The sequence below is a fragment of the Populus alba genome, chromosome 7 (genome assembly GCF_005239225.2).
Source record: "Populus alba chromosome 7, ASM523922v2, whole genome shotgun sequence".
Classification (NCBI taxonomy): Eukaryota; Viridiplantae; Streptophyta; class Magnoliopsida; order Malpighiales; family Salicaceae; genus Populus; species Populus alba.
Window position 1 is genome coordinate 6584895 of NC_133290.1, and position 21407 is coordinate 6606301.

The 21407-nt window shown below is 36.4% G+C and overlaps 2 protein-coding genes across 4 annotated transcripts; one reads left to right on the forward strand and one right to left on the reverse strand.

Annotated features, from left to right (window-relative positions):
- The first annotated feature begins 3981 nt into the window (after positions 1 to 3981).
- Positions 3982 to 15299, forward strand: LOC118047778 (kinesin-like protein KIN-4A). Of its 3 annotated transcripts, XM_035057152.2 has the most exons (26): positions 3988 to 4667; positions 5010 to 5156; positions 5289 to 5438; positions 5847 to 6100; positions 6660 to 6847; positions 7036 to 7160; positions 8201 to 8237; positions 8389 to 8480; positions 8602 to 8712; positions 8827 to 8940; positions 9127 to 9220; positions 9378 to 9490; positions 10386 to 10484; positions 10563 to 10676; positions 10766 to 10882; positions 10979 to 11059; positions 11249 to 11320; positions 11566 to 11659; positions 11731 to 11762; positions 12158 to 12255; positions 12350 to 12454; positions 12665 to 12886; positions 13390 to 13552; positions 13968 to 14123; positions 14203 to 14490; positions 14959 to 15299. In XM_035057152.2, exons 1-25 carry the CDS (start codon positions 4542 to 4544, stop codon positions 14407 to 14409), a joined length of 3111 nt encoding a protein of 1036 aa, XP_034913043.1. In that variant the 5' UTR covers positions 3988 to 4541; the 3' UTR covers positions 14410 to 14490; positions 14959 to 15299. The 3 variants fall into 3 exon arrangements, with proteins under 3 accessions (XP_073266712.1, XP_034913043.1, XP_034913044.1); XM_073410611.1 differs by lacking the exons at positions 13390 to 13552; positions 13968 to 14123; positions 14203 to 14490; positions 14959 to 15299 and adding an exon at positions 12994 to 13348 and having other exon boundaries at positions 3982 to 4667; XM_035057153.2 differs by lacking the exons at positions 3988 to 4667; positions 5010 to 5156; positions 5289 to 5438 and having other exon boundaries at positions 5959 to 6100; positions 6740 to 6847.
- Positions 15300 to 16504: 1205 nt separating this feature from the next.
- LOC118047779 (probable inactive receptor kinase At5g67200) lies at positions 16505 to 20572 on the reverse strand. The gene is made up of 2 exons (XM_035057154.2): positions 18997 to 20572; positions 16505 to 17366 (listed from the first exon to the last, which is right to left on the reverse strand). The coding sequence occupies exons 1-2, from the start codon at positions 20468 to 20470 to the stop codon at positions 16807 to 16809; spliced, it is 2034 nt and encodes a 677-aa protein (XP_034913045.1). The 5' UTR covers positions 20471 to 20572; the 3' UTR covers positions 16505 to 16806.
- Between the last annotated feature and the right edge of the window lie 835 nt (positions 20573 to 21407).

Here is a 21407-nt window from a genome sequence, read left to right on the forward strand (position 1 = left end):
GTTCTTCCTCGAACAGTAAGTAGTCTTCTTTTTTTTTTTACCAAAATTCCTCTCCTCTGGACTGATCATCCACCTCTCCTCGGTTCCATGCTGTTGTTTTTTTTTTTTTCATAATTATATGTCCACTGTACTAAATCACCTCGTTTGATCCCACAGCTTCACCCCTCGACTTGATTTCGAATATGGTGAAGATGAGTCAAGGGATCCTCCTCTAGCATTGGATGCTTTGCGATGTTGATTTCGATGGCTTACACATGCTGTCTGCTCATAATTTCTTATATTCGTTTCAACAATAAGATTACGCCGAGTAATCTCCATCCCTCGAAATCATAGTATTGCCCGAGTCAAAAAGCATGATTGATTACCGAGCAATACTATCTCGACCACTGCAAAACACACTCTTGAATTCCTGAAAAGCAGCATGTCCTCGTGTAGGGCATTACTACATGCATGAAAGTATTAAGAAACCGGGATGTGTCTAGGGAAAAAAGAGATTATTATCAATGATACTTGGAAAAAACATTTCCCTTTGTCATTTACTATATTTTTGTTTTTGCTGTGCTATGTCGTGGGGCTGGTCAATTTTTTTAATTATTAAAATCAATAATTTTAATCATGATATCAAGATAACTATATAAAAAAACAAAAAAAAACCTTGAACAAAATTCTTAACCGTTAAAAAAAAAACAAATCATAATCAAAATAATGAAGATCAAATTTAATATACAAAATAATAAAAGAAAATAATGAGAAGTTTAATCGAAAAATATAATTAAAAAAAGTTAAAAAAATAACAACCAAGATTGGATAAAAAAAAATTGAAATAAAATGTCAAGGGATAAAATTCAAAGAAAAAAACAAATTAAGAAAATGATAAAAAAAAAGAGCAATTAAAAAAATGAGGACTAAATCTAGGAAAAAAAAAGAAATGAAAGAAAATGATGAGGGATAAAATTGAAAGAAAAAAACAAACCAAGAAAAGAATAAAAAAACAACAACAATAAAGAGAACGAGTACCATATTTGATATAAAAACTAAACAAAATCAAATGAAAATAAAAAAAATTAAAACAAGAAAGAACAATCAAAAGAAAGAGGATCATAATTGAATTTTTTTCCTCCACTATTTTTTTTATCAAAATAATACAAGTTTTACCTTTTCATTGAATAAAAAATCAAGCGATTAGTTAGGAGAAAATCATGTCAACACCCGTTGATTTTTATTTTTTTACCATTATTTTTTTTATCAAAATAATGTCATTTTTACTTCATGCACAATAAAAAACCTGATTGACCTTGGTAACCCCAATCACTCTACCCAACTCATGACTCAAGACATGATAGGGGTCGACTCCTGAGTTGGTTTTTAAGAGCATGATAATAAAATAAGCACCAAATATAAAATGAAAATCCAATGAAATTAAACAATGAGTGATTAAATTGCAAAAAAAAAAAAATCACTAAGAGAACTAAAAATAAAAGGAATTGCAATCATAAGAATGATGATCAAATTCAACCAAAAAAAGAATTAAAATCAAATGATTAGGGATTAAATCGAAAAATAAATTCCAATTAGAAAAGGATTAAAAGCAAAATAAATAGGAATTAAAAGAATGAAGATCAAATTTGATAAAAAAATAAAAAATAAAAAATCAAATGTCAAGAGATGAAATTGAAAAACAAATAAATCAAATTTAATACAATTAAAAGATTAAGGATCACTTTGCAAGGCCAACATATCTTTTGAAGTGGAGGAGAGAGAGAAAAAAAAGAAGGAGAAAAATTTTTACCAGAGCTACACCAGGTCGCGAATGCTGACATGCGCTGGCCCCATGTTGAGGGCGACTCGACGCTTTAGACACCATCGTTGAGGATCTCCAATGGCCATTGAAAGTCGCCTCACATGTCGCCCAAAAGGTGCTAATGCCTCCTCTTTGTTTTTTGAATTACATAAAGATAAAAATACCCCTGACTCCACATGATAATTTAATAAAAAACAAGGTTAAAAAACCAAACATACCCCTGATAATAAAACAATGATGCCTTTTCATTGTATGTTACATTAATCAATTCTCTTCCTTGGTCTCTAAGTTTTTAAACCCAAACAAGACTTGAAATTTTTTTAAAAGCCAAACAATGTCTTCCTCTTTTTCTTCTATTAATAACCTAGGTTGATTTAGAAACTTTCAAGTTGATAGACAATCTTTATGTGGATTAATTTTAAACATGAAATAGATAAGAAATTAAATAAGTAAATTTCAAGATCTGGAATATTTTTTTTCACGCCTTTGAAAATGCGGGCTAACAATAAACTAGTATAGACTATGGGTGATGTTTCAATTTCAAAGTATCTCTAGTAGGAGAATTGAATGGCATCAATTATGCCGATGTTGCCTTCCAATTAAGGAAAGAATTCGGTGGACCTCTCAATCGATCTAAAATGGAAGTCAGTCAATCCACCATCATTAACAAAATCTGACCACCGAACTCTTTAGAAAGCACACCATTTGTAGTTTTGTGCCGATTAGCCTCCTCCCTTGAATCCTAATCATGATCGTTTTAGGACAAGATGAGGTTGATTTTGATGGTGTGGTGCAGACCAAACACAACACTAACAGAACTAAGATCAGATTAAACACAAGAACTAACCATGTAATTAAGTCATATTTACGAGTGGGGGCTTCCTATGGTTCCTTAGTTAGCATCCAAGCTAACGGTCGAATTAATGAAGTCCAAGAATTCAGAATTAGGTAAAGAAAACGAAACTTCAAGGTTGAGATTTAAGCAACTTCTCTCCTAACATTTCTTATAGTCAAACAAGTTGCAAGTAATTGTTCTATCCGGCAGTTTGCTTAACTTATATTGTACCACATTAATCAATTTGATTTTACATTTAAAAATATTTTTTTAAAAAAATAATTTTATTTTTTTATTTTAAATTAATATTTTTTGGTGTTTTCTAATTATTTTGATATGCTAATATTAAAAATAATTTTTTTAAAAAAATTATTTTTAAATAAAAAAATATTTTTAAAAGCAATTATATCACATTCTCAAATATCCTCTAAAAATATCAAGCAATATATATAAATCATCACATGCAAATTGACATTACATTTCTTCTAATAGGTTTAATCGTTTGAAAGGACAAAAAAAAAAAAAACAAGAAAAATACTCTCTTTGGGCTTATATGATTTGGCCAAATGTTGTTCTTTAATCATGTGTTGGTATTGCCCTAAGTGATTGATGACATGGTGATTAAAGAGGTTTGCTTATTTTCTTTATTTTTTTATATTCAACTATTAAGGCTAGAATTTTTTTTTATTAAACTCATTTAAATACGGGAAATATATCTTTTATCAAAGAATCTAAAAAAATCATGTATTGAAGTAGCTCTCTAATGAAAAACCCATTTGAATAGCCATAAATATGATTTTTTTTTATGTGCATCCAATAAAAAAACTTATTTTAACAATCCATTTGTATTTTAATATATTTAATATTAATATTTTTTTTATAAAAGTATTGAGAAAAATTGTAGAGATGGAAGAATTGGTATTTAAATAATGTATTTTAATGCTTTTGAATATCAAAAATGATTTTTCTTCATTAAAAAGTAAAAAAAAAATAGTTTTTTTTGTTACAGCTTTCCATTTGGATCCCCCGGGAAGAAAGGAATAACCAAACAAGCTCAAAAAAGTTACTTTTAACTCTCATTGCCACTTGCCAGCCAAAACGAAGGAGAAAAAAAAAACAGCTGGCATTGAGAAATGTAAGCGAATGTAACAAAAGTGGGATTAGTGGATCCAGCCAGCTGTAAGGCTTGGTGAAGTTATTAGCACGTGACGGAGGCCCCAGAAAGCTGTTTGTTCCTTCGTCTTACGTTTTGGTTTTGATCCTGGCCGTTGCTTTCGGCTCTTTAAGCCTTCCTTTACTAAATAAAATATATATACTTAAAGACTAGTGCAGGTCTCTTGCTTACCGTGATGAGTCTAGTGTTTTTTAAATGTATTTTTAATTTTATTCATATTTTTTTAATAATTTTTTGATAATTAAATAAAAATAAAAAAGAAGAAGAAGGGCGGCACTCTTCTTCGAGTACCAGTCTAGGAGTGGAGCGTCTACACGTACGCACACCAAGCAGCAGATACAGACAGCCAGAGGGGGTGGGGTTACCTTTTATTGGTCGAAGGAAGCTGGTGTACTCGCTCGCTCGCTCCAACTCACTCCGACTCACTGCTCCTGCTTTTACTGGTAGTAATATAATATTTGTCTGTCTGCGGCTCAGGAGCAGTGAAGAAAATGAAGCTGCAACAATTTGTTCACACAACAAACAAAAGAGGGAAGAATAATTAATGAATGTTATTAATTGAGTTAAACAGTGATTACCCCATCCGAACAAATATCCCAGCCCCGCCTTCCTCTTGTCTTCGTTGCTGCTCTATCATTTTCCTCGCCATAATTTCTCTCTAACTAACTAATCTATCTTCCAAGGAAAGTATTTACCTCCTCTTTCCTCTCTCTTCTTCTTCTTAACTGCTTATGGAAATGATACCGTCATCGGAGACTTGTAGTGTTAAGGTTGCGCTTCATATACGACCCCTTATTGCCGACGAGCGTCTTCAAGGCTGTAAAGATTGTGTTTCTGTTGTTCCTCGACTACCTCAGGTGTCTATGTAGTTCTCTAGTTCCTCTCTCTCTCTCTCTCTCTCTCTCTCGTTGTTGTATGAGCTGAATTAAGAATTTAATGTAATCTTTGTTGAGTTCCTTGGCTTCTTTCATGATTATTGATGACCTGAATCTGCTTACTACTACTTACCTTATTACCATACCTGTACTGCATGTCATTTTCATTTTCTGTTTATTGATTTTTTTCCTTCTCTGGCCTTGTTGATAGTTCGTTATATTGTTGGACGCGCATTGTTTCCTTATCAATTGTTAGGAAGTTGGATTTTCGGATACTTTAAGAAACAAGGGGTAAGAATGCTGATGGTTTTGATGATGTCTTAGGTACAAATTGGGACACATTCATTTACATTTGATCATGTCTATGGAAATGGTGGCGCAGAGTCATCTGCCATGTTTGAACAATGTGTTGCTCCACTTGTTGATGGATTGTTCCAAGGATACAATGCCACGGTTCTTGCGTATGGTCAGGTAATGCCTACCCCGTCCCAAATATTACCTTCAATACAATGCCACGGCTCTTGCATATGATTTCTCACGAATACTGGGTTTTCTAATTGGAGATTGATAATGATATATACACACACACACACGCTGCTGCAGACGGGATCGGGGAAAACATATACTATGGGAACTGGCTTCAAAGATGGTTGCCATACCGGACTGATTCCTCAAGTTATGGGTGCATTATTCAACAAGATTGAAACACTGAAGCATCAAACGGAATTCCAATTGCATGTGTCCTTCATAGAGGTAGGTATTTCATAGAGAAACTGTCATTCTCAGATGATTAAGGACCTAAAGATATGCCCCGAGTCGTGCACCATAAATGGTGCTAGCTATCTAGTTCAATGCATCATGTTTGGTATGTACAAAGATATTAATCTTCAAAGCTTCCTCTACAGAACTATGTAATTATATGAAAAGGGGGAAATCAAATTTTAAATTAAAATGATATTGACTAACATGTGGTAGGTTAAAATATCTTTTCTTGTGTTAATGCCATGGACACTGAGAAGAACTTTTGGACAGAAATCCAGTTTTATATAGTGTATAAATTGGCAACTGATGGATAGGCTGCTATTCTTTTGTCATAGAATGTTCATTAATACATGATTTCCTCCATGTTGAGCATTTAATTATTGGGTTTCCAATTTGAAGATCTTAAGGGAAGAAGTGAGAGACTTGCTGGATTCTGCATCTGAGAGTAAATCAGTGGTTGCTAATGGACATGCTGGGAAAGTTGCAGTTCCTGGGAAGTCTCCAATACAAATTCGTGAAGCATCGAATGGAGTTATAACTCTAGCAGGATCAACTGAAGTAGCTGTCAGTACATTGCAAGAAATGGCAGCGTGCTTGGAGCAAGGATCATTATGTAGGGCAACGGGAAGTACAAATATGAATAACCAGTCCAGGTAAACTGTGAACATCAAAAGATCCATTCTGCCTAATTTAAGATTTCATTCTGACTAACTTTCCATGCCTTCCAATTGAAGCAATTAAAACTTTTGGTTGAGAAACACTCTTCAATTACTTTTGCTATTTGAAAGTTGATATTAACCATGAAACTTCACTTTACAATTGGGGGTAATCCTTTCTATTTAATAGGTAACTAAATTTCTCAAACATCCATAGCTGTATTAGACAGAAAAACAAGTATTGAATGGAAGATGAGGCTTCAAAAAGAAAAGGACAGTAAGAAAGTAAAATATGGCAAACGATGGAAAATTCACTTAAGGAGTTTGGTAATCATATGGTAATCTTTGTGTGCTGAGTTCATAAAATAATTAGTATTTTTTTTGTCCATCTACGTTCCATTTTAGCTGCAAAAATGGGGTTCTCTCCTTTTTGCTAGAGAGAGGTATATTGAAGTTATAAATGTAGATGCTATGAAGGCTTATTTCATCATTATAACTTTGCAATGTATTTTCATAGTCTAATGTCATGTCGTTCCCTTCTTTATGTTCATAAAAGTCGGTCGCATGCCATATTCACGATCACATTAGAACAGATGCGCAAACTCCATTCAGTTTCTCCTGTTAATGACACTCCAGATGAGGATATGGGTGAAGAGTATTTCTGTGCAAAGCTCCATTTGGTAGATCTAGCTGGATCTGAACGAGCAAAAAGAACTGGTACTGACGGTCTTCGTTTGAAAGAAGGTAGGTAAATGAACTTTAGCTAACATGCTCTAGCTTTTCCTCTCACTACTATTCTCTCTCTCTCTCTCTCTCTCTCACACACACACACACACACACACACACACACCACACACGGCTGACCTCATCAAGTCTGGGATTGAGGCTTGGTTGTTGTTGTGACAAAGTATCAATTATGTTTACACGAGCAGGTATTCACATTAATAAGGGGCTTCTTGCACTTGGTAATGTCATCAGTGCTTTGGGGGATGAAAAAAAGCGAAAAGAAGGCATGCATGTTCCCTACCGAGACAGTAAACTGACCCGACTCTTACAGGTTAGACTAACAAAAAAAACTGTTTGTTCATGTTACTAATTTGTGTAGCTAATGTTGACATGATTCATGTAATTCCCTAATATCTATGCAACCAATGGTTACGTTAATTTCCCACATTACTGACATCTCATCAGCATATTTTACCATGTTATTACAGACTAAAAAGGTCAATGCAAATTAAATGAAACATTTGCCTTATAAAGCATATGACTTGGTAATTCTCATTATGCATTTGTCTTACAACAAGTTCCACTCAGATAGGTCACGTTACAAAGCTCTCAGTAACCTTTTTTTTTATTTTTTTATTTTTTTTATTTTTTATGGATGTTGAGTAATTCTTAAGTGGTCAAATGCAGAGTCTGATGTTTATGGGCCTCTCCACTTGGTATTTTAAGCTTCAGATGTCTCAATTGTTTTAAGTAGTGAAAAACGTTATTGCACATAGTATACATTAAAGCTACACATTAAGACTAAATAGGTGCAAATTAGTATTAGCAAAAATGCCAGTAAGATGCTTAAATTTATACGAGTCTACTTTCTGATGATTAAAATTTTAGGCTGAAGGCTTGAACGTGGTATAGGAGAGGCCGTCTTGGTTTGTTATTGTTGTTTCTCCATGTGCTGTGCACCTCTGTTAGGCTACACTTACTGTTTTTGTTTCAGCTGTTAAGCATTATGCTGCAAACAACAAGGGATCGAGGATATTAACAAACCATGTAGTTTCATTCGGTTTTTCATAGTGTAGGAAATTTTTCACCTACTAGTTAGTCATTTGGTAACTGGCAGGTTAATAATGGGTGTAGTTATGTATGTTAAAATTTAGTTGTTGGGGCTTTAGACATTAGGTATCAGTTGATAATGGTTCTGCATTTTTGGTTTTTAAAATTTAATGGAACACAATATCAGAGTGGTGGATTTGTTGGCATCAGAAATGACAAACAAGATCTTTTCCAGGTCTTACAAGAATTTAGGAAGTGTTAAAGAGTTTCCTTTTGCCAATTCAATTTCTCTTCTTAATGTTTCTGCTTATTCTCTGACAGGATTCCCTTGGTGGAAACAGCAAAACTGTTATGATAGGTAATCAATAGTCATGCTTAATTTTTCTTTAAAAGCGCCTTTTGGTGACAAGATGCAGATATTTTCAAGATATCTTGATTTAGATTGCTATCTATAATGTAATTAGAAACTTATATTGTTCTTCAATTTCTGAAAGATTTCTTTCTTCCAGCTTGCATCAGTCCTGCTGACATCAATGCTGAGGAGACTCTCAACACTCTCAAATACGCAAACCGTGCACGCAATATTCAAAATAAGCCAGTTGTAAGTTTCTTCTATCACTTAAATATTGTGTGGCCTGCCATACATATGTTGTAGATTGTAAAATTGATCAGGTCTCAACTGCCACCTATCGTGATGCAATGAATCTCCTTTTGTTATACAGGCTAATAGAGATTTAATATCCAATGAGATGCAACAGATGCGCCAACAGTTAAAGTACTTGCAGGCAGAACTTTGTACTCGCGGGGTTAGAGCTGCTTCAGATGAAGTACAGGTATATGCAATCTTCTAAAACCATGATTCGATCAAGTTAGTTCATTTTGTTTTTAGGGAAATATATGCATTTAGTTGTGGTATGCTTAATGAGTTAAAACCTTTGCTTCAACAGGTTCTCAGGGAAAGGATTGCTTGGCTTGAGGCTACAAATGAGGACCTTTCTCGAAAACTTCATGAATACCGGAGCCGATGTGCTATTACAGAGAAGTGTGAAATAGATGCTTATGTATGTCAAAGGAAATTCTAATTTTTATCTATTCTCTTTTCTTTTTCTGGTTTTGTTTTCCCCAAAATAATATTTTCTTATTGGTACCTTATGGTTTTATTTACATTTTTTTCACTAATGTAGTGACATCTAATTTTAATTGTTAGATTCATAGTAATGTATTTGCATTTTGGTTTTAAACCTCAGGAGGGGCATGCCACTTCTGCAAAAAGTGATGGACTTAAGAGGAACTTTCAGAGTATGGACTCATCTGAGTATTATATGGATGAAGGCATATCAGGTAAATTTCTTGTTTACTAATATTGTCCAGCCTGTTGTAGAAGAATAATTTAGGGAGTAGATCAAAGGAGCTGCCACAGCTATTAGGGTTATATTATGCAAGTCATGTGTTCCATTTGCCACTTCTCGTACATCTTGATTGCAACTGCCTTCTGCAGGTGATAGCTCTGGGGAAATTGATGAAGCAGCAAAAGAATGGGAGCACACACTTATACAAAGCACCATGGATAAAGAATTGAATGAGCTGAACAAACGTTTGGAGCAAAAAGAGGTTCTGCTTGTGCTTGTTCTATAAATCTCATACATTGATGATAATAAATGATTTTGTTAGTTTAACGATTGGAAAATAAGTACTTTAGATTGAAATTAACTTTTCATCCAAAAAAATAATAATAAAAACTTTCGATCCAGATAATATATATTCATGCACACCCATGCATTTAAAATAAAGGTGCGTGTCTTTATATTTCCATTTTCCATTGCACATCATCCATTTTATTGTGGCTCGTTTGATCTTTTGTGGGACCTACAACCTTTGATGTTTGGAGATGTTAGAGTTTCTAAAGTCTGAGTGCTTACATCTCCTTTTTGTTTTCTTGGAGCATCTTTGTGTGTGTGTGTTGCCCTGCAGCGCCAATGCTCCTAATAAAACTGTTGGTGCCTCCTGAAAACTATCCATACTGTTTCTTCTATGAAAATATCGATTATTTGAAACATTCTACAAAATAGGAAGGTGATACTCTTAGAACTTATTCTATATTTTTTGTTGTTTGAAGAACTGGATATGCAGATTTTTGCTATGACTATTTAATAACCTTCTTTTGGGTGGACAGGAATGTAACAATGCAGGCTGGCATATTTTCTAAGTTAGTTGATTTTTAGTTTTAACTTATCCGAGGAACCTATTTTTGCGTTGCTTCTTAGTCAAACTAACTTGATGCTGATGTATAAGCATGTTATCTTATAATAGCCAAGCATGTCCAATTCTAGTTGCCATATGAAGTCATTACTCCCACAAGTAACCTTAAATGTTGATTATCGATTAAACTTCATTCCCCCCCCCCCCCAAGAAATTCTTACATTTTAGTGATCAAAATCACAAAGAAATCTTTTGATATCTGTCCAGCATGTTGAGTTTGGTCTCAGTTTACTCTTTTTTTATGCAGTCTGAGATGAAACTTTTTGGAGGGGTTGACACTGAAGTTCTGAAGCAGCAGTTCAGGAAGAAAATCTTGGAACTCGAGGAAGAGAAAAGAACTGTTCAGGTAAACTGTACATGATTGAATATTTGCTGTTTACTTCAGCTTCACTGTTATGGCTGATGATAAGTAAAATGAACACAGCAAGAGAGGGATCAGTTATTGGTTGAAATTGAGAACCTTGCTGCCAATTCTGATGGACAAGCACAGAAAACACAAGATACTCATTCTCAGAAATTAAAAGCACTTGAGGCACAGGTGACATTATGCTTCATCTGGTCGTCATTCTGTTGGCATGACATGTTCTATTGTGTGATTTTAAGCTATATTCCATCATACATATTCAGATTTTAGATCTTAAAAAGAAACAAGAAAGCCACTTTGAACTTTTGAAGCAAAAACAAAGAAGTGATGAAGCAGCGAATAGGTTGCAAGCTGAAATACAATATATCAAGGCTCAAAAGGTTGGTTTCCACTCAGCTTTTGCAAATTTTTTTATTACCTTAATCATATCTTATGTTTTTGATATTTGTCCAACTCGTGCATTCTTCAATTTTTAGGTTCAGTTGCAGCACAAGATAAAACAAGAATCAGAACAATTTCGACAATGGAAGGCCAGTCAAGAGAAGGAATTGCTGCAGGTGATTCACTATCCCAAAGAAGAAGAAAAAAAGAAACGACAATGCTGGGCTATGCTTTGTTACAAGATCATTTTTTTAATCCATCACTTTGATGTTTTCAAACATGGTGTTGGCAAGTTTTGTCCTACTTTATTCTATTTTTATACTTGTGTGCTTTCCGTGGTTTTGATTTTGGTTTTGCTCAAGCAGCTAAGAAAGGAGGGCAGGAGAAATGAGCATGAGAGGCATAAGCTTGAAGCCCTGCATCAACGTCAGAAAATGGTAAGGAACTATATCTGGCAAGGCATAGTATAAGCATTAGTATCATGAATAACATCTTACCATTGCTTCTGTTTTCCATATATTTTTTCTTGTTTGTGCACTGCCTGTTTCTTATAGCAGTTCTATAGGCCAAACTAGGTCATGTGCTGGGGTGTGGCAACTAATACCGAGTATTGACTAGGCTTTGTAGTTGATTTGTTTTATTAATATTTAAGGAAGGTTGCATCGGTGTTCTCTTGTTTCAGGTTCTTCAAAGGAAGACAGAGGAGGCGGCAATGGCTAGCAAAAGACTAAAGGAGTTGTTGGAAGCCCGCAAGTCTTCACCACGTGAGAGCTCAGGTAAATATTTCTTCTTTGACTTAGTTTCTTTAAAATTTATGATACACTGATTGTTTTATTGTCCCTTACAGCTAATTCCAATGGACATTTATCGCCTGGGCAGGTAATGATCTAGACTTCTCCAGTTGATTATAGTGGTAATAAGTTGATAGAGTCAGCATCTTTTGTTCAAATCAGAGCAACATCTGAATTGACTGATTGGGTTCAGTTTAGGCTCTAAGTCATAATCAACATGTTCCTTCTCTGTGTTTGTTTTGAAAATATTATATGTTTAACATGATTAGGTTCATATGCTGGATGCCTTTGTCTGCCTTTTAAAACATTATAAGAAGTGTGTTTATTTCAATTTCTTCCAGTGTCTTTTAAAACATTATGAGCTACCTCATAAGGACTGTGAAGCAGTAAGCTTGACCTATTGAAATGACCCATCATGAATTGGATCATATTTTAGCCTACAAAATCATTATGAGAAATAAGTTAATTTGAGTTTGATTTTAGGGCAATGAAAAATCCTTAAGAAGATGGCTTGATCACGAGCTTGAAGTCATGGTGAAAGTGCATGAAGTTCGTCTTCAACATGAGAAGCAAAAACAAGAGTATGTAGTCAATAAATCACTTTTCGTTGTTGCTATCTGTACATGCTTTCTTCAACATGCTATGGTTATTTTATTAATTAGAACAACTCAACAGACATGCTGCACTAGCGGAGGAGTTAGCCTTGTTGAAACAAGTGAACCAGCTCTCTCCAAATGGGGGTAGTCCGCAAGAAGGAAAGAATGGACATAGACATACTAGGTATATTTCTAATTAATTGCTCTCATTTGTAACCTGCAAATTATGATCGTTCAACCAGCTTCAAACCTGAATATGATTCATGAAACAATCGATGGATGTATTTGGGATTATGCATGAAGAAAATCTCTTATGATGTAATAAGATGGAAATACAGGTATCCTTTTCTTTATTGGATTAATTTAGAGGTTTGTGTTTCTTTCACCCAACCAGATTGATGTTGATGTCACCAAATGCAAGAATGGCTAGAATTGCTTTTTTGGAGAACATGCTGAGAGTATCTGCAAGTGCCCTAGCAACAATGGCTTCACAACTTTCAGAAGCCGGAGAAAGAGAGCGTAACTTTATTGGCCGTGGACATTGGAACCAAATACGCTCAATGGGAGAAGCTAAGAACCTGCTTCAGTATATGTTTGCTGCAGCTGCAGATGATAGGTAATGCAGTGAAAACATGGGCCTTTTCTTTTGGCAATCAGATTTTGTTGTGATATACCTTCCCAAAGAATTTCAGTCAGTTTTGATTCACTAACTTCTAATTTCAGTCAGTTTGATATACGGAAAATGGAAGGCTAATCTGTGCCCAGTAAAGTAAAAGATGATATAAGCTAAGTGATTAGAAGTAGAAAAGAGCCACATTTAGATTCACTTTTACATGGACATTCTCCTTTACCAATATACACTGACATAATTTTCCGTGAAACAAACAAACAGGAGAAGAAAAGAAGATGAAAGTTGATGGTGGTTTACATGGACAAGGATCAAATGTTTTACTAGGATTATTGATTATTTAGACTCTGTACTTCCAATTTAACTTACCCAAATTACCTTCCTCCCTCTGTAAATGAACTGATGACAGTGTCAATTGTAGCTTATTTATAGTGATAAAATTTGGTGGATGTCTGTTAGAACTGACTATTGTAGCATCCATTTGTCATCAGATGCCGATTGTGGGAAAAGGATATGGAAATCAAGGAAACTAAAGACGAATTGAATGATCTTTTGATCTTACTAAGACAAAGTGAGATCCAGAGGAAGGAACTTCTGAAGGAGCAAAAGATGAGAGAACAAGCTGTTGCAATTGCATTTGCCTCATCAGCTTCGGTGAGAATGCCTACTCAACATTTCATAGTTTTAATCATCATACGTGCTACATTTGTTCTTCTAATTCTAAGTCAAAGTCATGAATTGTAATATCCTAGATTTTGGTCAACTTTAATCATAGAGATTTGTACGAGATGATCCATTAACCCCTCAACATAGGCTGAAGAATTTTCCTGGTGACAACATTTTGTAAATACTATTGTAACATTTTGCTTCAACTGTCCATTCATGTGATATCGTAAATGGGTTTCTATTACTTGTGATTCAACAATATTATGGAATTTGTGATGAAAACATCATTTCTTTCCTGATTCCTGGCTTCTAACCCTAGCACCAATGAATGAGGACCCTAGTTCCTTTTTTATGTTTTGGGAGGAAGTGTAATTTTCTTACTCTTATGAATCAAAATCAACAGGATAGCTCACGCAGTTCTTCGAAGCATTATGCAGACGACATGAGTGGTCATTTGTCTCCAATGTTGCTTCCAGCGCCAAAGCAACTAAAATTTACACCTGGGATTGTTAACGGGCCTGCTAGAGAATCTGTGGCATTTCTAGACCAAACGGGAAAGGTAATTCCCCTGCTTCTTGCTGTATTTGAGAGTGTGGCTTCCCCTTTGATTAATAAAGGCAAGTATGCTGTGAGTTCAGATAGTACCGCTTGGACATTTGTCAATGAAGAAATTGGCAGCTTTAGGGCAAACTGGAAAACTCTGGCGATGGAAGAGGAGTCATCATCAGTGGCTGCTTCAGTTCAAATGGAAGTGGCAGAAACCATGGAAGCTCTCAGAGTGGATCAAACACAGTGATGAAACAATCATGAGGTCAAGGCCTCGCTCACAGGCTCTAGTGCTATGATATGACCACCACATGCTGTACATATATCTTGCTTGCTTATATGATCTGACTCATGGTTGGGTGAAACTCGTGCGAGTAGAGGTAAGTCTTGCTCTTGTTTTTCATATATTTTTACCATCATACCAGGTGGATTGAAATTTTTGTTAATTTTTATTATTTGAACATAATGTTCTATACACTGTGCAACCCCATGGTAGAGTTGCAGTGGGCAGATTATTCTTAATACCAAAATTATCATAGAATCATTAAACTTTGGATTTAAATTTGCATAAAACTGTCATCTTTAAACTACCATGAGATCAGTGTGGACAACGATTGTCTAAATTTCCTTTTACTCTGGTAATTTAAAGCATCAAGAGCCCATGAATATTGGACTGTGGCCCGTGTTTCCTGGGTAACTTTCTGCATGCCCTGCGCTTAAACCGGCCCGACAGATCTTTTATTATGTTGTCATTCTGCCAAGGAATCAAACCCTCGCCATCTTTTATTAAATTCTTAATTCTCCCTGAAAGAATGCATGACATCTATTTTCCTTGCAACAATACACAGGCTGTTGTACATTGGCAAAGAGGTTCCTATCGAGAGAGAATGGGAAATGGGAAATTACTGATGCCGTCTCAAATCATGACATCTGCATCTTCTCATGCTGATGGGTTAACAAAATTTTTGGAAAATGGTAGAAGGTTTGAGCAACCGAGCATGTGTGTATGACAGAAGATTTTGATGCTGTGCTTCAGGATGTGGATTTTTCCTGTTAATCTATTGAGTTTATTGCTATTAAAAATTAATAAGAGGAAATCTTTCCTTTCATTGTAGGTTGTTTCCAGTTTGCCTGTACATGTTACGATTTAGTCAAAGAGAGATCAATAAAGAGTAGTTTTTTCGTCCAATAGCTAGCCCTGTTCCTTGGTTCTTTCGGGGATCCTAGCCTGGCTTCAAGTCTTGACACATTTTGTTGACTTTTTATGTAACTAAAGTGACCTTCGTATTCTATTATTTCTCCACACTCAATCAGTCCCAGAGACTTTCCACTGTCAGTTTCGTGTATACTTTGCACGGGGAAATCAAATGGAACTGCCTTGAGTTGAATTATTCAAACCAGATCAGTGCTTTTCTTACAGTCTGGGCGCAGTGGGGTCTGGCTAGACAAAAACTGGAGATGCAGGCCATTCGTTGCCTCTGAAAACTGAAAGGGATCCAATCATGAAAATATCACCGATAATGCACTCAAAAGTAGAGCAGGATGCAGCCCGCAGGGCCATCTCATGAAAAGATGAAACTATCTGAAAAGGAGCCACGCTACCATTGTAGGGTGAAAGCCAACTCGCTAAATGACAGCCTTTGCAGCGCTGCTATGGCATGCTGTGTGCATCCTTGTAGGGCGTGGGATACATTGGGGACAAAGTTTCTCATCAACAAAATTATTAGATAAAACCATTGTAGCTATCACAAATGCTGTTGATTACTTGGTTATGGTTTGTGGCTTGGTAGGACCACTCCTTTACAGTGAAGATGCCCTTTATGAGGTGGCTTTAGTGGGATGTTTGGATAGAAATATGAAAGGATGATTCATTAGAGAGGTCAGGTTGACCTTTATCGTATTCTCATCTCCGATAAGGCCTTGTCAGTGGAGGAGGTCATCTAGGATTCCCGAACGCATTGGTCTAGAGATTGATTCATACCCAGCTGCATAGTCGTTAACTGTTGAATCCTCCATGGCTGCTATGAGCTAGTGTCTTCATTGATGACAAATAATTCAGGTATGATGGCATGGTTGCTGGGAAAGCAGTTAGCCAGCTCCATCTCCACCATTCTTTTCAACATTATCTTCACTTCACTTTCAACTTCTGTATCATGAAAATCATGTTACTCGTGCAATCTCCAATTCTCTATCTCTCCACACATCAAATCCATTCCCATGTATGCTTCTGTTCTTTGGCAATAGATGGCTTTTTATGTTGCTATTCATCGAGAGTGCTCTGGGCGTTCCTGCTTGAAAATATGTGGACATTGATCTTAAGGACTTTGCATCGACTCGGTCCAAACCTTCATTGGTAGATTTGGCAAGAAAAACAGATACTGCGTAATCATGAAGTAAACCTCAAAAATCAAAATGATCATAAACACTCCATAAGGGGGAAAAAAAGAGGAAAAAAAGAAGCAGCCTTTACAAAATTATGATCTATATCCCACATCCGTGACATCAAGAACGGCAGTTCCAGTAACTTCTGCAGGGGAAGTCCGGAGAAATGAAAATTTTCTCATTTCACGCATAGCTCGCATTGATCATTCCATTCTATAATTCTTCAATGGGGTACATACCTTCCAAAAGGATAGTTCTGATCCCCCGAGTTCAATTCTCCTATGCTTTCAATTGTGTGAAAACATACAAAGGATCTATGAATATCCATCAGCTGCATTATCTTCAACCATGACATTGTCCTTTATCTCCTGTATCATCTTTAACACTTGCCACATTGCCGGCCTCTGTTCCGGCGAGGTTAAGCTACAAACACTAGCAACTTCAGTAAGCATTCCAAGCTGGTTGTCATCCCCACTACCGTCATCTCTCACTGTTCTGACCCAGTCCAACATATCAGCAGGCACAAGGTATGGATGTTGTGATGGATGTTTACCAGTCAAAAGCTCCAGTAATAGCACACCAAATGCATAGACATCAGATTTGGAAGTGGCTCGACGGCTAGCCTTGCGAGTCTCAGGTGCTTTACAAGCTGCTGAATCAGGATTTTCACTAGAAGAAGTGTCTGCAAGCATGGCAAGGCAGTAGTCTGTGATGCAGGCCTCAAAATCAGCTCCAAGTAGAACATTGGCGGATTTCAGGTTTCCATGGACAAGGTTTGACGTTTGATGGATGTAAGCAAGACCCTGTGCCACATCTTCTGCTATCTTCAAGCACGATGTCCAATGAAGTGGCTTTGCCCTTGTTGATCTTGAACCTGCACAAATTATTTTCTGTTATAAACTATGTATGAAAAAATTCTTTGATAGCAGTAACAAGGATTGAAAAGGATACAAATTCTGTTCAAACATAAAACAAATTGATGACATTTGATTGGAAGATGAGAACCACACTGACGAAAGGTGATCATGCCATGCATATCCATTACAGGCATCCAAAAAACAAATGATAAAATTCAGCCCTTTTTTATTTTTATTTTAACAAAGGCCTTTCATAATCTCAGCTAAAGTTATGACAGCTCCACCAACCATCACAAAACTGTTTTAATATAGGAGTTGTTCAAATCCAATTTCTAGAAAACATGCAATTAGAGTAGCAATGCAATACATGCAGTATTAACAAATGGGAAAACATAAGCATCCTATGCAATCTACAGATGAGGATCAATTAAGGCAGAACAATAACTTTTTCTTTTATGAAAGTTAAATTGTATTAAGAAAGCATTAGCCACTACGCTTATGCTTATGCTTATAACACTGCCAACAGAAGGTACCATTACACCCAGGCTATATATTCAACATTTGTATCTATGCTTAATTCATATGCTAAACAATTATGAGCCTGTCGAAAGATAAGCACCATTAATTCCTCCCAATCATTTGGATAAACCATAAGATCAGTCAACAAATGAATGAACTCTCTGATTTTGTCACTAAGTGTTGACCATGAAGAATGGCATCATGGTCTCAAAAGATGATAATCATGCGTCTTCCTAACATGATTTTCTTGGTACATTTACTATGAAGATCGTATGTTGATACCAAGAACAAAGACTAACATTTAAACTTCAAAACACTAACAGCAGAACAGCATGTAAATGTACCATCCTGTGATTAATGTTAATGTTGATCAGTTGCGGAACCACCCATGCTTTGAGATTGTTTCATTACATCAACAGAGTTTTAAGGACAAAATTTTCTATTCACTTTTACTAGCTGTCTAGCCAACAACATAATTAAAGCCACTACATTTCTTTATAAATAATTGGTTCATTTTGAAAGCAACACCGTGAATGTCGGCAGTGGAACATGAACATTAGAATCCAAATTCTAAAAAAGCTGCAACAGTTTAGAGGTTATGAGCCATCCAATGCTAAATAGCACACACGTCCAGACATTACCAAACAGTGACATAACACATCAGGACACTACTCGCAGGTGGGTCCAACTGGATTATTTATTTCTCTTATCTAGGTCCATTATAAATGAAATGAACTCTTGGTTGAACTTTCCTTTTCATGTATTCATTGAATTTAACTGAAATGCCAGAATTTTATCTCAGCAAAATTGCCATTGGTTTGCTCTCTCTACGTTATCATTCTAGCGTTCGCATCATATGCGAGACCTAGAGAAACATAATTTCTCATGAATGTACCGGTTTGGATAAAGACTTGTTGCTTAAGGCCTGCCGGTGACCTGAGAAGGATTTAGCATCGGAGCTAAAAGCTGGCCCGAAAATACCTTAAATGTTAAAATTAAGAAGAAAATCCATGTAGTGGAGATGTGGTCCTAGCTCAAAAGGTGACGAAATCAGAAACAGAAACAAGAGAAATGTAGTTCTGCCAAGGCAAACTTCTAGAAAGTAAGGGGAAAAAAACAAAGTAATACCATGGATGAGATTGTAGAGGCTGCCATTGGGTTGATAATCAAAGATAACAAGCCTTTCTCCTTTAGCTTGAAAATAAGCAGCTATTGGCACCAAGTTTGGGTGTCTAAGCGCACCGACAACATCCATGTGCCTCTCAAACACATCACTACTAGTAATTGCAGTCTTACTAGCATCAAGCCTTTTCACTGTAACAATCAATTGATTATCAAGAACAGCTTTATAAGTAGTTCCAATCGTACCCCTCCCCAGCAACTCGGCAGATGCCCTCATTAACTGCTCTAATGTATAAACCTGTGTTTTCCCCCCACAAAACACTAAACTCCCACTCTTCTCTGCTTTCCTAACTTGTTGAACCAGCCCTTCTGTCGCCTTCGTGTTTATAATCTCATGACCCTTCTCTCCGACTTGACTTTGCATTGCCGGATTGTTCGAAGGTGTCCTCACCGGAGAAGTCGTCCCGGTCACCACTTGTTCTTTCTCTTCTTCAACACGTCTTTCTTGCTTCTGTTTCTTGACCAAAACCAAAACAAAGCACAGCAAAGACAGTACTAAAACCGAAACCCCAACAGTAAATCCCAAAACAACACCATCTCTACTATGCTTCTGCTTCGAAGGAGGAGTTATAGATACCACAACCCCACCTCCAGCTTGAGCGCTTTGTCCAAACGGCACTCCCGCCGGCGAACTAGCAGTAGGAGAAGCCGAAGAATCAAAAAATGGAGACCGTGGCTTGCAAGCCTTATTAATAATCTCTCCACAAAGATAAGGATTTAAGGAGAAAGAGGAGGTGTCAAAACGTGACAATGTAGGGGTCAAAGGAATGGGGCCGGAAAGGTTATTGCCAGAAACATTAAAGAAAACAAGAAGTCCGAGGTCTAAAGAAGGGAGTGTCCCGTTAAACTGATTAAACTCGAGTTGAAGCGAGTTTAACCGGACCAAAGAAGATAAATTTACAGGAAGCTGTCCAGTGAGACTGTTGTACGAAAGATCAAGAATTGTTAATCTATGGAGCAATAAAATGGAAGGAGGGAAAGAAGCAGAGAAAGAGTTATGGTGTAAAAACAGAGATTTCAGGTTAAAAAGTGGGGACAAGTCAGGAATGGGACCGGAGAGGGAGTTGTTTTGGAGAGAAAGGACACGAAGTTGGTCGAGCCGGGAAAGAGTGAAGGGAGGGAAAGTCCCACGCAGACCGAAACCTTGAAGGACAACACGGACAACGCGGCCTTGAGCACATTTGATGCCTTGCCATTGACAGTAGTCAAAACGTTCGTTGAGGGTGTAGAAGAGTTTGTTGTCTAAGTCAGCTTTGGATTTGAAAGAGAGGATGGAAACTGCGTCTTGTGGGGGAAGGTAGGTTGTTTGCTCAAGCTGAGAGGTGGTGAGGGTGGTGAGGAGGAGGAGGAGGAAGAGGAGGAGAGGGTTGCCTAGTGGCATTGTGTAGTGGGAAGTGGAGGATGTTTGTGGTTGCTTCATATGGTCGAGTGTTGGTGGGCAGCTGGCTGGGTTTTTAGCGAGTGGGATATTCAGAAAGTCACGTGGAAGTACAGAATGGAGAAGGAAATTGAGCGATTTTTGAGGGTGTATTGTCTTGTACGAGGGTTCTTTATTATTGCGTTCGAAACATGGCTTTTTTTAATATTTTTTCTAACTTTAAATTAATAATTTTAATATGCTGATATTAAATTAACATGATAAAGTTTTATTTCATATAGTTGATTTGTTTCATTTATTATGTCATCCATACTGATCTCGCAGGTTAGATGCTGTAGATCTTTGTCTTAATTTTAATTTTAATTTTTATTATATTAACTTTGATAATGAACTTATTTTATTATTAAATATTTATTCCTCCACACAGCTTTTCTTTTTTTTTAAGGCCAATTGCACAGTTCGTTCATAAAAACAAATATCAAAATGATTATAAGCTCTAAAATGCAAACTTTCTTTCTCAGTGCTCATGGAGCCCTAAAATGTTACCTTCCTCGCGTTATTTGGTATTCTAGTAATAGATTTTTTAAAAAAAATATATTAATTTTTTTTAATATTAACATATAAAAACAAAAAAAAATTAAATTCTTTTAAAACATGAAAACAAACAATTTTAAAAGTCGCGCGTAGCTCCTATAGGTTGCAGCAAAGTCCATCTGGCAACACTGCAATGCAGTATCTGTGAATTTTCAGACAGTATTATACCCAATGAAACTCCCACTGTACACTCTGTACGGCTTCGATTTGTAAAATCCACAGTGGCACCCATTTGCCATGGCTATGTCACGTGTGGACCTATGGTTCTGTGCTCTTTCTGCTCAAAGTTATTGGTCATGATAAGTGGTGCGTCAAATGGTTGGCATCCGTGAGCCCTCAAGCTCGTGACCAGCAGAACTAGGGTGAACCGTCATTAGTGGACACG